Below are 15916 nucleotides of genomic sequence, written 5' to 3'. Positions count from 1 at the left end.
TTGAAAATTAAAATATATATTATTTTTCTCTTAAAATCTGCCAGAAAAATATTTAAAGTTTGTAATATAGTCCAGGCTTACTCAACTCTGCATCAATTTAGATATCCAAGTTTTTTATTAGGTTACAGTAGTTTATGTTTCATGTGAAAAAGCAGTTTGTGCCTGCTGGTACATAACGCTTATACATCTTTAGTTATAACATTAGAAAGGTTGAACTAAATTTGGTTTAAATATATTTACTTATTGATGTTAAATCATTCTGCAATTTTACCTATAACAGCACACATTAAATATGAGGTTTCATTTCTAAAAAAATAAAGAAGTATTTAACACCATAATATTCTATTGTAGTTTTCGGTCTTGGTTTTAACAGTTTAAATTGGAGCTTCCCCATAAATTAAATCTCCAGAAATTGATAACACCCCCTTACAATATTGCCTGTTTAAATGGAAATTCAAACTATTGTAAGACAAAAAACATATAAAGACTTCACCCAAAGACCCAGAAACACATTTTTAATAAAAGGTGACACAGACTTTATTATTCAGACTTGCAGCACATTCTACATAGACACCAGATGGGTGGGAGAGAGAGAGAACGAGAGAGAGAGAGAGAGAACGAGAGAGAGATAAAGATGAGAACACAGGGAAACCTGCCACAAATCTTTACAGATAAAACTTTTGTTTCTCCTCCAGCGGACTGGTGTCTAGAAAGATCCTGTCTAAATTGTTAAAAAAAACCTTACAAACAGATGTACAAAAACAAGCATCAGCAAGATTAAATGGATCCCAATAATCAGTCTGTCCATCTCCATGGGTAGATTAGAAAACATGGGAAAAGAAATCTTCATATAATCATATAGGGTTTTTTTTTTATTATTATTAAACTATTGCAGTTGTGAAACCATTAAATAAGATTGTACTGATAATAAAACTCTCACCAAATGATAACTGAATATTTACAGTTTTTAGACAGCATCCTGTCCTTTAGAGAGGAGGAAAAAAAAGAAAAAAGGGAAGGGGGCATAATTGGGGAAGAGGAGAGAGAAAAACAAAAACAAAAAAAAAAACCTACATCAAATTCTGCATGTTGCACTGAATGGGCATGCAGTTTTGTTAAGGCTAACCGACATACAGGTGAGCCCTGCTAGATACAGAACCATACAAGAATTCATTAAAAAAAAAAAAAAAAATCATCTTTTTGCGTGCCAGGACATTGAGGTGAAGAGTTTGGGGGAATAATTGAGAAGGATCCACTCATTCTGCTGCTTGAAAACACCTCTTCCAAAAGAAATCTTCTTTTTAGATGTAAGAGAGTGGCAGGGAACACATCTACCAGAGAAGCAGAGGAATGTAGACTCTGAAAAGAAGCTGATGTAAAATGGGTATGGCAGTTTTGACATCGCCGTCGTCCTCTAGAAGAACCGACCCGAGTACTGCTTCACACTGAAAGAGGAGAACCACACAGAACTGAGACAGGCAGCACTGCTGTTAGTGGAGGCATACATGCGAGGAAACTTAGAGTCACCCAACAAAGCATGTTCAAAGCATCCAGTGTCTTAAGAGCAGACAAATATTTATATTTCTATAAATCAATCAATCAATCTCTCTCTCTCATACATACATTAACATAAAGACTGTTAATTGAACAATATTTGTAAGACATGCATGTGTGTAGTTTACATCTTGAGAGAGAGAGAGAGAGAGGGGCAGCCAATTTAAATGTGTAGAGTCAGGGAGAGAAACTGCATTTTTGTGCATTGCTTTACTATATTTCTACAGCACAATCAACCTGTGTGTATTTACGTACATGCTTAAAACAGAAAAAAATTCAAACGATTTGCCGCCATTTCAGGATTAGTGTGAAAATCTGGTGTTACTTGCCTTGTAGGCATATTTAAGACTTCTCTCTTTCAGACATTCCTGTTGATTGTGTAAACATTTTATTACAATTACTGCTTTTTAAACTTGTATGGTAGTGAGTATGAAATATACCCTATGGTTTCTGATGAGTTAATAGGGGAATCAGTTAAGATCAGCTTTCTAGCATATCATGGTGATTTCAGTATGTATATATAGACCTAATCCTAAAGGCTAAATGTAAAGCATAAGATATATGATTGGACAAAAGGTGGAGCCTTCATGTAGAAATCTCCTATTAAAAACAGTGCATGAAAATAAATCAAGCCAGTACATTAAATGTTCACACAAAAAAAAACTGCATTTTGTTTATAATGGCTGTTTCAATTCAGTAGAGTGAAGTGCTGTTACATTACTAATGATTAGAACAAATAAAATATGTGAAGTAATGTCCAAACACCTGCATATTTCACACAAAGAGCACACAATTGAGAAGCTTATTTACTTTATTAAAAGGAACAAGGTAAAACCCAGTGTGTTTAGACTCGAGGTGTAGGATGAAGGTGTTTTATCTTTACTATTTAAAAGTCACATACACATTAGATTCTATTCTACATAATTACAGAAACAATTCTGTTATTTTACTGTTGTGTAACTTCAGCTTAGATTCTACTGCAAAATAACTCCTCATTTCACCTTCTCCACTCACAACTCTACACTCGACCAGTAACATTTAACAAATACTCCCCCAGACAAACACCACGCTAGAATAATGTTTCTCTAATTTTATGATTTATTCCATTGGGAAATGACATTATGAGAAGGCACTTCCAGGCTGTAGGTTATGCTTATACTTTACTCAAAGTCCTACAGCCTAATTGACTGCTAACATTCCCCAAATCTACTAATTTAGTGAGGAAATCCGCTGCCATGCTTTAACACACTTGGATATTAATTGGATATAGATGTGCTGATAATTTAAAATCTCATTCTTTAAACTCCTTAAACTTTAAACGTGCATCATACTCGCTTCTGATCTGCTGTAACTCAACGGCGCTGCTGGTGTCTGCCTCTAACTTCCGGGAACTATTGAGATGCTCCATGAAAAAAAATTGGAGTCAGATGACGCAACTTTCCCTCTCTATACAGCTCTAGTTAAAACTAAAACTGATCTTATAATTAATAGGCAATGGTCTTGCAGTTCTAGAGTTCAGATATAAGATGTGGAATCTACTAGTTCCTTTATTTCATTTTAGTATTTTAAATACTATACTAACTGGACAAATATTACCACAACAGTAATATTTAATGAAAATGCCTGCCCTGTATGCCAGACTTATAGCTATCAGAGAGTCTTGTGCTTTTTCTCTTAAGGTGACCAAGGCTTGGTCACTTGGAAAGGAAGACCATTTGACTGACTTGCAAAATAGACAACCACAGACCACAGTATTATCATGGGGGGTTCCTCGGAACACTTAGGAAATAAATGAATTAGCAAATTCACAAGGAATTCGTGTTTAATTGCTGTTAATGCCTCAAATATCATTCACATATAAAATGGCAAGAACTTCTCCAAACACCCAATTACGAGTTGCATACTGATGAAACACAGAACAGTGTAACAAGGCTGTGAAGACAGCAAATTTAAATAGCTGAGGTAAACATGAAATACAAACTAGGCATCAGAGACACTACCTACACGTAGGGAGAATGCTGTACAATTTACATGTTGAAAACAACATTTAAATCAGTGCAACATTTTGCTGTGAAGGTAAAAGGGTAAAGTTAATGTAATGCTGAAGATAAGCAGAAAATTTTGGCATATACACTGCAGATGTGCTGTGGTTGGGGCAACAAAAGGTATATTAGAGGCAGGGCAACATGCAAACGTTACGAGAAATCAGTGAGGTAAATGTCAAGTGTGCCAAAGTTAGTGAAATGAGAAAAGCTGTGAAAGTTGGGGTGAGTGGTAGGGGTGGGGGGGAGGGCAGATGAGGCTGGGCCTGTGCTGTAGGGCAGACTGTGATTTGTTGTCACTTCATCTAACTAACAACAACAAAATCACAAGTCTTCCACACAGAAGCAAGCCAGCTTTCTCCCACTCTCCTGGGCTCGGAGTCATTTGCCCCTCATGCACTTTTCAGTTTGGACATCTACTTTTAATAAAACTAACAAATACCGGTATACATGTAACAAAGAACATCCCCCCAGATCTGCTTGACCCCCCCATGTAAGGAAACTGTTAGTCAGGCAGAAAGAAAGGCATTCCTTTGCAGTCTAAAGTATTTGAAGTGTCATACAACAAGTGTTAAATATATAGTAACTGACTGTCATTTTCAGGTGACTACAAGCCAAGCAAATGACCACATAGCTTATCCTGATATCAGAAATACACAGCAGTCATTATATAGTCAATTATAGAAAGGCCGGAAAGCCTTTTAAAGCAGTATTATTAATCAATTTTTAAAACAAATTCATTAATTGTTCATTGTTTAAAGGTTCATCTTGCGATACTGTTAAATACCCATTGTATACTTCAAATACTGATTATTTGAATAAAGAGTGCAGACAAGGGAAAGAAAGGACAATAAGTGTAGTCTCAGAGGTCATCATGTTAAGCAAGCATTTCCTACTAATCTAGTGCAACTAGTCTGCTCATTATAAAAATAAGTAATTAAATGCTAAATAACTCTTCATTTTACTTGCAAAGAAAAGACAGACAGCGATTGTATTTTATTGTGTGCAACAGCCTGCTTTCTACTAGCAAAACCCAGTTGTTAGTTTTAGTACTTGCCTGTTCTGCAGTAAATACTGGGCATTCTGAATCTGGTCCTGTGTTCCTGTGATGGTGATGATGCGGTCCTCTGAACCCTCTAGAGGCTCATCAATTTTGATGGAAGCTCCCGATTCATGACGTATCTGCTTAATCCGCTGCCCTCCTTTTCCAATGATGGAGCCAGCCAGCTATAATAGCAAATAATGGTTAGACTGTATCCATTTGAGTGAGTATGTATATGCATACGTACAAGGCAGTGTCTCACGGCACAGTACACTCACATCTTTAGGTATGGTTACTTGTGTTGTGATTACAGGACCACCAATGTCACTGTAAGACCCTCGGCCTCCTGGAGAAAGACAGTGACAAATCATACACTGACATCACTTTCGTCTTACACCCCATGCAACCCAGTATTTGCACATAAAAAGGTACACTCACCGGACTGGAAGGGCTCCCAAGAAGAGTTATTGTCTTCATGTTATAAAAGGGAAAGAAAAATGGGAGGGGGGAAAATGTCAAAAAATTTTGTAGGTATGTGGGATAGATGGCAATGAAAGAAGGCCAGGAAGCACTACAGCTATAAAGGAGGGTTACTGATTTTCTGGGAATATTTTTGCTTTGGATTTGCTTAACCATGAATGTGTTGTGCATGAGTGAGAGAGACAGAAAGAGAGATGTATGCAAATAAATCTCAACACTCACCATATCCACCTCCACTCTGTTCAATTTGGAGAGGGAAAAAAATGGTTAGTCCAATTAATATGCCTACCATCATACATGTGTATACAGGTTTCATAAAACACAAAGAACTAACTCTATCAGACGAATCTCCAAATGGCAGCTATTAACAGCAAGCATTCTCTATTCCACTGAGCTATGCACTTGCAGCTGCTTTGCCCAGGGTACATTGGCAAGTGTGATGGCTTTCACCTACGTATCTAGCAGCTCCTTGGTAACCAAGGAAACAAGTGAAAAAAAAAAAAATTCGGTTGCCTAGCAACAGCTGGCAAACTAGTGCACCAGGGATATAAGTCACACACACATCCCTTACACTGTCATTTCACACTCCGAACAAGCAGTTCTACTTGGGCTTTCCCAGTGATTTTCAAAATGTCCCTTTCACCCGAGCCTCTAAACTAGCTATGAGCTTCACATCCCTTTAGACAAGAGTAATTAAGACATCATCTTACAGCTTTGGAGAAATTAACTCACCATGCTTTCATAGCGGTCTCCAGGTCTCCCTCTCCTGTCACTAGGAGCAGAAAAGAAAATGTTTAAAATTATCTAGCTCAGCTAAGGACACTTAAGAGTTGTATTAATTAGCCAAGCACTTCCCAAACGCAAGAGCTAAAATATATAATTAAGTCATAAACCACCAAATACACCCAGAAATAACATGCAAAAAAATACTTTTTAAATTGCAGTCACTTCTATGCATGAAAACAAAAAGATTTGCAACCCTAAATTTACTGACTTTGGTCTGTCATCCAGACTGCCATGATAACTCTGGTGGGAAAACCTGTCTCCTCTGTAAAAACAGAAAAAACGACAAAATGAGCTCATGAGAGCAAAAAGTTAACAATGCCTGCAGCCTCTTTAAAGAAAATAAAAAGGAGCAAGACAAAATTACAGAGAATAAACACAAAATGCTGTTATGATCTGAAAGACCTCACTATAGAAAGCAGTGTTGATATGAGACACTGGTAAAATATCTGGGACAAACAAAGCAAATACACTGTAGACAGACCTGGGAGAGGCATAACTTTGATGTTATATAATAGAAAAATATCTGTAAAATAATAAAGGAAATAGTCCCATTGCTCAGCAGAAAGACATCCTCACTCCAATTTGAACAGCCAAAGTTTTTGTAATTGCCTCTTTGTCTTCATATTCCACCATTCTTGGTGTTGACTGCCAAAAGCCTTAGTGGGGTTTAATCAAATTATTTATTCAGACTAAGCAGAATTAATAAGCATCACATAGGTAAAATTGGAGAGCAGTCAGAATGATAGAAACATACAATACCACTCAGACACTAAGCTTTGTTTTCTTACCCTCCCCTGGGTGGTGGAGGTGGAGGTAGAGGCAAATTCCGAGCACGACTACCCCCTCTGCCCCCTCTTCCTGGTGGAGGTGGCGGTGGCCCTCGACGGGGACTCATGTCATCATAGTCTCTTCTGGAAGGGGGCATTGGGCGACCACCACGTCCAGGGGGCATGCGTTCAAAACCCCCACGCCCACGCATGGGAAATCCTCCCATAGGCCGTCGGCCCCTCTCCTCAAACATCATAGTGAAGCCGCCATAATCATATGTTTCATCGTAGAAGTTTGGATCATATGGCTGGGCACGTCCTTTAATAGGAGCCTGGTCAAGAGGAAGAGAAGACTTGAGGAAAGTTCTGATTTTAAATAGGGATGCACCAAATTTGAATTTTTGGAGCTGATACCATAACTGATAATTAGCACCTTGGAGTAGAGGATAAAAAATATTGATAACCGATAAATTTATATTTTTGTAATTAAAGCAAATTTACTTTGGATTAAACAAAAATTTTTTATTATAGGTTGTCATAGGACAAGTGTTTTCTTAAGCATTTTTACATTTATGTACTTTTCCATTTTATCTTTTAAGTATATTGGTTGTAGTTCATTTATATTTTTAATCAAAAATTTACTGCTGGTTCCACATGAACGGTTTCTAGAGGGGACCCAATTAGTGCAGCACCGGGTTTGTTTTGGAGAGTGAGGGAGAGAGCGGCATAAAGCAGCTCAGAGCAGGTGAGGGGGAGAGAGTGTTTGTAATTGTCTAATCACCGTTTCTGTAATAAAATCAGTCGCTTAAGGACTATATTTTTTAATGTGTTTTATATACAAAGGACTCCTGCACTGTGATGGTTAAGATAATCTTTCTGTAATTTAACCTGCTGTGTAGGTGTGCGTTTTTACACTGCTTTCAATGTTTGTATACTGAATGTCGCTGATTTTTTAAATTAGTTTTACTACAGAGAAATTAAATCCCAGAATTTGATCTCTGCAGAAACTGAAAAACATCCACATGGCAGAGATAGTTTACAGGCGTTGGTTGTAATATCTGCTAAAATTCCAATATCAGTAACCACATAAAAAGCCACACATTGGCAAATAATATATCAGCCACTGATATATCGTGCATCCCTAACTTTAAATTATTTTTTAATCATCAAATCCATTTGTACATCATACTTTCTATCTTTGTCATCACCTCTGAGGTCAGTTCAAGGATGACCTTAATGCACTCGACCACCCGCTGAGGTTTACCTCCCACCAACACCACACGGTCAGTTGAATGTGGGCAGCATTCCTGGAAGAGTTTTATGGTGGTCTGTGTATTCTAGAACAAAAAGATAAATGAAAACCCAAATGAAATCAATACCGTTTGAAACAGGAGCAATAATTTGTTTCTTGAAGAAAGTAGATTTTATTTTTTTGTGCAACTTTTGTAAAGACAAGAGATGGCTATATTTATAGATGTATTTGAATGCTCCTTTACAACAAAAACACTGACAAAGCTGATATAAAGAAATGCTGCTATTGTTAGTGTCCGTCTGCACTAACAGTAACCAATATTTACATATTACACATTACAATATAATTACAATTATATTCGCATGAGGGGGGTGGGGGTAGTTTCAACAATAATAATAATAATAACACACACGGCTAAAAACTGGGGCTGTACCTGGAGGTAAAACTGTTGTAACATAAATACAATTTGATGCTATTTGCAGCATAACATGTTTAATGAAACTTCATGCATAAAATGTGGATCCCTGGATCAGCAGGATACATTGAACAGATTCTTCTAAATAAGTATGTAGATAGATAGATATGACTTTGGGGGCTGAGGTGAGAGAACGCAGGAAGCAGACGAGACTGAAAAAAATAGGTGTTAGGGGAACTCTAGAGGAAACATTGAGTTATAATCAATTCTGAAATCCAGAATTCAATTACTGAAATAAAGCTGTGTCCTCACCAAAGCATAGAAGGAGTATACAATATATTAAAAACATACAACTTACTTCTCTTAGTTCCTTTATCTTGGCACCTTTGACACCAATGATGCCTCCAGCCAAACTCTGATGAATGAGCAGGCGCAGCTCACAATCAAAATCAATGCCATTGTAGTGCTGGTACTGGCAAACAAAAAAAATTAGAACATCACCAAAACCCTATACCAACACTGACACACACTGATAACATTGTTTTAAAAATAAATAAATAAATAAATAAATAAATAAAACCTTCATTCATGTCATGTTTTAGACATTGTGTTTGTAATTATGCCCTTAATGTATCAAAACCACTTGGTACTGACAAGTCTTTACCTCCTCAAGTGTGGGGATGATTTTCAGAAGAATCTCTCCAATGGTCTCAATATCTGCACTCACACTCAAGATGCTGCAGCAACCAAATAAAAAGCACATTGGAAGACAAGAGCAAAACACACACATGCCTTTAGAGCTACATACCTGCAGTATAATATAGCCAAATTTAAGAAAAAATGTTTAACAAAAAATAAATAAAATAAAAAACAAGAAATAAATATAAAATAAAAAGTATGCTGCTGAACACATGTTTAAGTCTCCCAACACCGGACTCAAATACGAGTCATTGACATGCATTTGCTCCTTGCACATTCAAAAAAGACATTAGGCCTGAGGATATAGGCAACAGTGGAAGGACTGATTTAGGGGGCACTAAACACTTCCACAGGCTGTGAGAGAGAGTTGCTTACTTTACACTATCCCTCCATCAGTAAGTTTGGAGGAGGGGGACAAAACCTTTGCTATTACAACTACGGTGCTATTGGCACACCTCTGGTGGTGGCAAATGGGGAGAGACAATAACAGAGAAAGAATAAAATTTTTTAAAAATTATCAGCCACAAAGATGAAAAAGCAAAAAGGGGTGAAGGAGAGTGTGAGTGAAAACCACTAGGTGTGGTTTGGAGCTAGAGCAAGGTGACAAGGAAAAGAGTCTGTTGGTTGGCCTGAGAGGAAAATCAAACCAGGGGGAGATGCAGTATCAGAGACAAATCAAAGACAACAGTGATGATGACAGAAAGGGTGGCGAAACAGCGCCGGTCATGAATAGCAATGTTGAGAACAGTGAAGTGGTGGGCCCTGGGGGGGCAAAGGGGAGGGGAAGGAAGGGGCAAGGTGGGCCAACAAGGACAGAAAGAAATAAGACTTGCTTTTATAACAAATCACATTCAATACCAGAGCAAGGAACAACAGCAAAAAACAGCAGCAACAACAATAAAGATATATTTATTCTACCAAATCAAGCAGTGCTCCTTTCATTCAAACTGATCAACTGAGATAGGAACGTTTTCCTTCTCGTGCGGTAGAACCAACTTCATTAATACATTTTAACTGACAAAGAAAAAGGTCCCAAATAAAGACTGAATGGGGTGTTGGGGGAAGGCGAGAAGACATAAAAAATCAAATGGAACAATACATGTTTCTTAAAAAGGGGGATACTATGTATATAAAATGTTAAAATGAAACAGAAGGCAGGTTATCAAAGACATGTGTTCTCTGTTCTAATCAGGCAGTGAGGCAATAACTGGTGGGACATACCGCTCTGGGCCACTGCTGTCTGGGACTGATACACTGGCATTGTACTGCATTGGTCGTGGAGGTTGGCATTGGGCAAGGGCATTCAATCACATGTTGTCAAGTAAGGTGCCCGTTTAGGGAGGGGCACGTTTATGGGGCCAACCGGGGTGTCAGGTGGGCGGGCGTTCAGGGGCGGAGGTTGGGCCAACATCAAGGTGGGCAACGCAGGAGGGGCATGTCGATCCAGTACATGGGCAACGGAGGAAGGTGGCCAAAAACAAAAAAGTAAAGGAGAGGGAAGAGGGGGAGAAGGAATACATTTTAATTGAATACAAGGCTAAACTCATCACTCTATTGTCCAAAATTTTTTGAAGAGACTTGGCAACGAGTGCACAATAGGGCTGGACAGTTATTATACAGTAGTCAATATAAGACTATGGGTCAGCTCAAGAGTCAAGACATCTGTATCAGGGATTTGGTAATGAATGGATTGACTGCCATGACATCCCTATCAAGATAAGGCAAGAAAGAACCTTCTAGAATACTGGAACACTTATAGTGGACATGTCAAAACCCCCACCCACAATCAGATCCCATTCAGAGACTGAGAGTCTGTCCAAATGAGCTAACCTATAGCTGCAACATATCAATGCGCCATTTAAGGAGTGTTCAGGGTCAAGTGACATGCAATCTTTATGATTTGCACCACTGCAGGTGCAGTTACATCAATCAGATTCATGTTGAATATTGGAATTCAATAAACAGATGCAATTACTAGATTGTTTTAATTTAAACATGATCAACTGATGTTTTATTTTGAGGTCCAATTCAGTTCATAAAAAATTAAAACTAAAAAAAATTAAAATAAAATAAATAAATAAATAAAACACACGGTCAAAAAAAATAAAAATAAAATTTGGAAAGCATGATCGCAGCTGATATGAAGTCCCACCCTGAGAAAACAATGCTTTCACATAAATTTACCAACCAATCACCTAAATTTCAAAATACTCACGTCTGTCCGAAGGGCTTTAATATTCTTGCCACCTTTCCCAATCACAGCACCAGCATTCTGAAAAGTTGTCAGCATACATTTTGTCAGTTTCATAAAGTGTCATTAGTGCTAAAGAAATAAATAAAAAGAAATTTAAAGTTGCTGATTTCTTGGAAACTAGTCGCCTGGTTTTTAATACAGCATTTTAGTTTTTCAGTTCCCATATATTATTATTAGGGTCTTGACCACAATTAGGTATCTTTATTTAACATTTGTCTAATTCTAAAACATCATCTTCACAGCAAGAATTACTTTGCTCTGTAGAAGCACTCTCAGCTCCACCATCTCATCTGTATTGCGGGAGCGTTTGAAGGCTTGTTCCTCATCCATATCCTCAGCAGGGCGCTTTCCTATGGAAGTATAATGTTAACTGTCTGAAACATTAAATCTTTAGAATTTTTTACTCTTATTCAAATGTGTGTAAGCAATAAAAAAATTTTTTATAGTAAGCATGACAGTGACGCTACATGCCAAAATTATTTAAACTAATGCAACTCCAAGCATAAAATCAGTTATGTAAAAAATAATGAAGTGTGCTGGCAAGACTATTACTGACCGGACTTTGTATATTAAATATTTAACTAGGGCTCTCTATGTAGGAATTTTGTCCTGTCATGTTCTTAATAAAGAGGATCATGTTTGAACCATTAAGTTGTATGCTTACTCTGTTTTAACATAGCAGTAACAGCATCAAATGTTGTTTCAATTCCAGTACTAATTCTGACCCTTTCTACTGTCCATTTCCTAAGTAACATATTTTTCATGAATGTTTTGAAATTACAAACAGAATGTGGGTGTGGATTAAAAAAAAAAAAAAAGGGAATGCAAGTTACTGTAAACATGCGTACGTACAGATCACATATAGACTAATCAGTAAGTGCATATTATAACATGCCTACAGAATGGTCACAGTCAAACAGTAGTACTAATCTTGGCATGTGTACAGGCTTATGTATAACAGACAGTTAATTATTGAAATTTGGTACTAAATGATATGGATCAATTGTGCAGTCAATGTTCCTGGGGTAATTTACTAATTTAAAAGCTCCTTTGTTCTCCACTGACTCTGCAAATATTTGACCTTTCTTTTTGCACTCTAATCTTTCTTGTGATTTTAAGGCTTTGTGCCTTTTTAATGCTGTTTATCATAGTTAACTTACAAATCTTTGTTAAACTTTTAAATATATGAAGTTGTGAAATTGGCTGCTGGTGTAAACAGTCCACGGGGGCTTACAAAGTTGTGCAGAGCAGTGCACAATTGCACAGGTAATTAGAACAACTGAAACAACTACAAGTAGAAAGTACTGTTTAAAAAAATAAAAATAAATAAATAAATAAATTCTGAGGGGTGATACATGTACATGATCAGCACAGAGTGATTTCACAGTATGGCTGAAATATGAATCTTTATTATATCAAAATCACAACTACCTCTTAATTTGTAATATTTACATTTAAGTTCTATATAACAGAACAACCAAAGAGGTAACCAAAGATGGTGCTCTGTATATGAAAACAAAAAAACTTGAATGCCTGGCACTCTACAAAATTTAAAGCCAGATCTTCTTGGTATTTTTTTTTAAATTATAAACACAGGCCCGAACTTCATAAAAAAACACTGCAACATTGGATATTTCACTAAAATTCGTTCAAACCTAATGTAAATGTCAGAAATAAAAACGGAATCATTTGAAGGCTGCAGCAAGGTGAGGTGATGTGTGTATGTCATCCTTTGTAAACCTTACCGTTTGTGTCAGTGTTGCTAAATGTAGTTTCTTCCTCCTGCTGTTCAATTTCTGTCTCCATTGTCTTCTACCAGCGGGGAAATGGGAACGGGCTCTCTCTCCTCTCCGCGTCTCTCTGATGAAAGGAGAGTGGACACTTCACATGAGTATTAGTTTCCCGTGAGTTTGCTAATGTTTCTAAGTGGGTGTGTCAAAGACTGACTGAATAAAGGCCAGTGCCGCCGGTGTGCGAGGCTACGAGCTGTCTCCAAAACTGAGTGTCACAGGGTGGACATTTTACAATACACAATTTATCTACAAGAATAAGTTTGATCAAACGGACATAACTCTGTTTATTAATTAACAGGCCCGACCATGCACATGAAAATAAAAACGTCGTATCCATTTAAACAGACAACTCCAAACGTGGTGGATAGACAACGTTTAGAAACATTATAACGTACAGGACATCGACAGGGTTTGGCTCATACAGTGATTTGGGAAGATTATTTATAGGTTGTACAGAGCTTGGGCAACAAGGCCCACCGCACTTCTACTTCTTCAAAATGGTGCATGGGTGCGTTTAGCTCGTTAGCTAACGACATTAGGAAGAAGCACAATAAATTGACTAATGAGGGAGCTTCTCCACTCATTTTCTCATTTTGACGAATGGCCAGTCAACATTTGTAGTTGCCTCTACCTTCTATATTAATATAAATGTTTATCAGTGTAAGAGCAAGACGTACGACTGAGCGGACTCTTAAGTCTCGGTAGCCAACATTAGCTATTCACAAAATGGCTTGCTTTTCCGGCTGACTTTTCCTCCATAATAACACAACAAACGAAGCAGCGAGGTCAGTGGAGTTAGCTAAACCAAACGAAGCAGGGTCGTTCACTAACGTTAGCTTACCACGTCGATGGTAATTCCGTGAAGCCTAATTTTTAAATTAACGTTATAATTTCGAGACAAGTTACCCGGTTACATAAGTCTTATCAACTCCGTGTCAGCGTCGACGTTACTCAAATAAAGACGAGACGCAGAGATCTCTGACTGATTAGTGAGACCGCCTCTTATCTGTCAAGGGGAAAGGAAAATCATCTCCATTTTGTGATTAGGGAGCGAGCCTCCGAGGGAGACAGTCGGCTCACTCCAAGCAGCGCATTAAATGACACTCATTAATATCGACACCGTCCACTAAATGACGGCTATAGCATAAAAACACCGCAAGAGCTTGTATGACTCTATTCGGCTGAATTAATAACAACGTTCTTCTCGCAATAAAAAGTAATTTACAAACCTGCTGCTGGCCCCGCTCGTCACTCCAATATTTGACCAAGAAACCTACGCATTCTACCCTGATTTCACTGCATATTTACATGGGCGCCTTCCTCGGCTTCTGATTGGCGGAGACACACTTGGAGGGCGCGCCTTTGCTGAGTCCTGATTGGATTAACGGGCTGCCAAATAAAAAGTGTCACAGATATAAAAACTATTGGTTTCAACGGCTGTCAATCAAATCAGAAGTCCCAGCCCCTTTGACCTGCACCAATTTTATTGGCTCTAAGCTTATCGTCATAGCAACCGTGGACCGCGTTTATGTCTCCTTTATTTTCTAAGAAATGTTCCCATATTTGAGCTATAAAAGAGAGTAAGATTTCTATGATTATATAATAGTTAAAGCATAAAGAAAATCGAAATTCAGTCATTTCCCTTATAAACTATCTTGAATCTCCTTCTACAGTGTTCCTTTCTCACTCTTCAGAGTTCATTCATTCATCTTCCGTAATCCCGGAGGGGGGTTCAATCTCTAATAGGCAGCAGGATGGTGCAGTCAGTGGCGGCCGTCAATCACTAGTGGTCAATCGACTAACTGCGGCATATTTTTTAGTGACCGCTGACAGCAGGGGGCGTCCGTCTGCCACCTGCTGCCTTGTTGTCCACATCAACACGACATAATAAGCTTGTATGGTGGATAACGAAGATAAGTAACTCTATGGCCCTACTAGTAACCAAAGAAGATGTGGCTAACTTCATACATTTTGATGTACATTATTTTTTATTTTGTGATTTAATGTGATCGAAAATAAATAATAAAAAAATATTACGTTGTCATGAATAATAATAGCTTTAAATATATAAATCAACATATAAGGAGTGAAAAGAATTTTTCTGTAAATAAATCAAGTGCAAGTAATAATTTTAAATAACTCCATAGTTTAGTAAGGATGTATATTTATTTAAATGTTTTCCATTCCAGTTTTATACATTCAGGTGCATCTCAGTAAATTGGAATATCATCAAAAAGCTAATTTATTTCAGTAATTCAGTTCAAAAAGTGAAACTCATATATTATATAAAATAATTACAAACAGAGTGACCTGTTTCGAACATTTATTTTAATGTTGATGATTATGGCTTACAGCCAAAAGTCATCTCAGAAAATTGGAATCCAAGACCAATTTAATAAATAATTTTTAATACAGCAATGTTGGCCTACTGAAAAGTATGTATAGTATAGGCACTTAATGCTTATTCGGGGCTCCTTTTGCATGAAGTGCTGCATCAATGTGGCATGGCATAGAGGTGATCAGCCTGTTGCGCTGCTACAGTGTTATGGAAGTCCAGGTTGCTTTGAAAGCCACCTTCAGCTCGTGTGCATTTTTGGGTCTGGTGTCTCATCTTCCTCTTGACAATATCCCATAGATTCTCTAAGAGGTTTAGCTCAGGCGAGTGTGCTAGCCAATCAAGCACAGTGATACTGTGGTTATTAAACCAGGCATTGGTACTTTGGCAGTGTGGACAGGTGCCAAGTCCTGCTGGAGAATGAAATCTGCATCTCCATAAAGCTTGTCAGCAGAGGGAAGCATGAAGTGCTCTAAAATTTCCTGGTAGACAGCTGG

The 15916-nt window shown here is 37.7% G+C and overlaps 1 protein-coding gene across 3 annotated transcripts; it reads right to left on the bottom strand.

The window, feature by feature from the left end:
• Nucleotides 1–218: 218 nt before the first annotated feature.
• On the bottom strand, nucleotides 219–14386 carry hnrpkl (heterogeneous nuclear ribonucleoprotein K, like). Of its 3 annotated transcripts, none has more exons than XM_066659273.1 (16): nucleotides 14314–14386; nucleotides 13037–13151; nucleotides 11544–11641; nucleotides 11253–11309; nucleotides 10259–10302; nucleotides 9003–9075; nucleotides 8697–8804; nucleotides 7880–8008; nucleotides 6693–7003; nucleotides 6113–6166; nucleotides 5851–5890; nucleotides 5341–5356; nucleotides 5077–5109; nucleotides 4917–4984; nucleotides 4654–4823; nucleotides 219–1445 (listed from the first exon to the last, which is right to left on the bottom strand). In XM_066659273.1, the coding sequence occupies exons 2-16, from the start codon at nucleotides 13095–13097 to the stop codon at nucleotides 1415–1417; spliced, it is 1293 nt and encodes a 430-aa protein (XP_066515370.1). In that variant the 5' UTR covers nucleotides 13098–13151; nucleotides 14314–14386; the 3' UTR covers nucleotides 219–1414. The 3 variants fall into 3 exon arrangements, with proteins under 3 accessions (XP_066515370.1, XP_066515368.1, XP_066515369.1); XM_066659271.1 differs by having other exon boundaries at nucleotides 220–1445; nucleotides 8697–8810; XM_066659272.1 differs by lacking the exon at nucleotides 14314–14386 and adding an exon at nucleotides 13991–14113 and having other exon boundaries at nucleotides 220–1445; nucleotides 8697–8810.
• Between the last annotated feature and the right edge of the window lie 1530 nt (nucleotides 14387–15916).

Source organism: Hoplias malabaricus, chromosome 2, assembly GCF_029633855.1.
Source record: "Hoplias malabaricus isolate fHopMal1 chromosome 2, fHopMal1.hap1, whole genome shotgun sequence".
Classification (NCBI taxonomy): Eukaryota; Metazoa; Chordata; class Actinopteri; order Characiformes; family Erythrinidae; genus Hoplias; species Hoplias malabaricus.
Note: the sequence above shows the minus strand (reverse complement) of the source record. Positions and strands in the feature narration are given on the sequence as shown.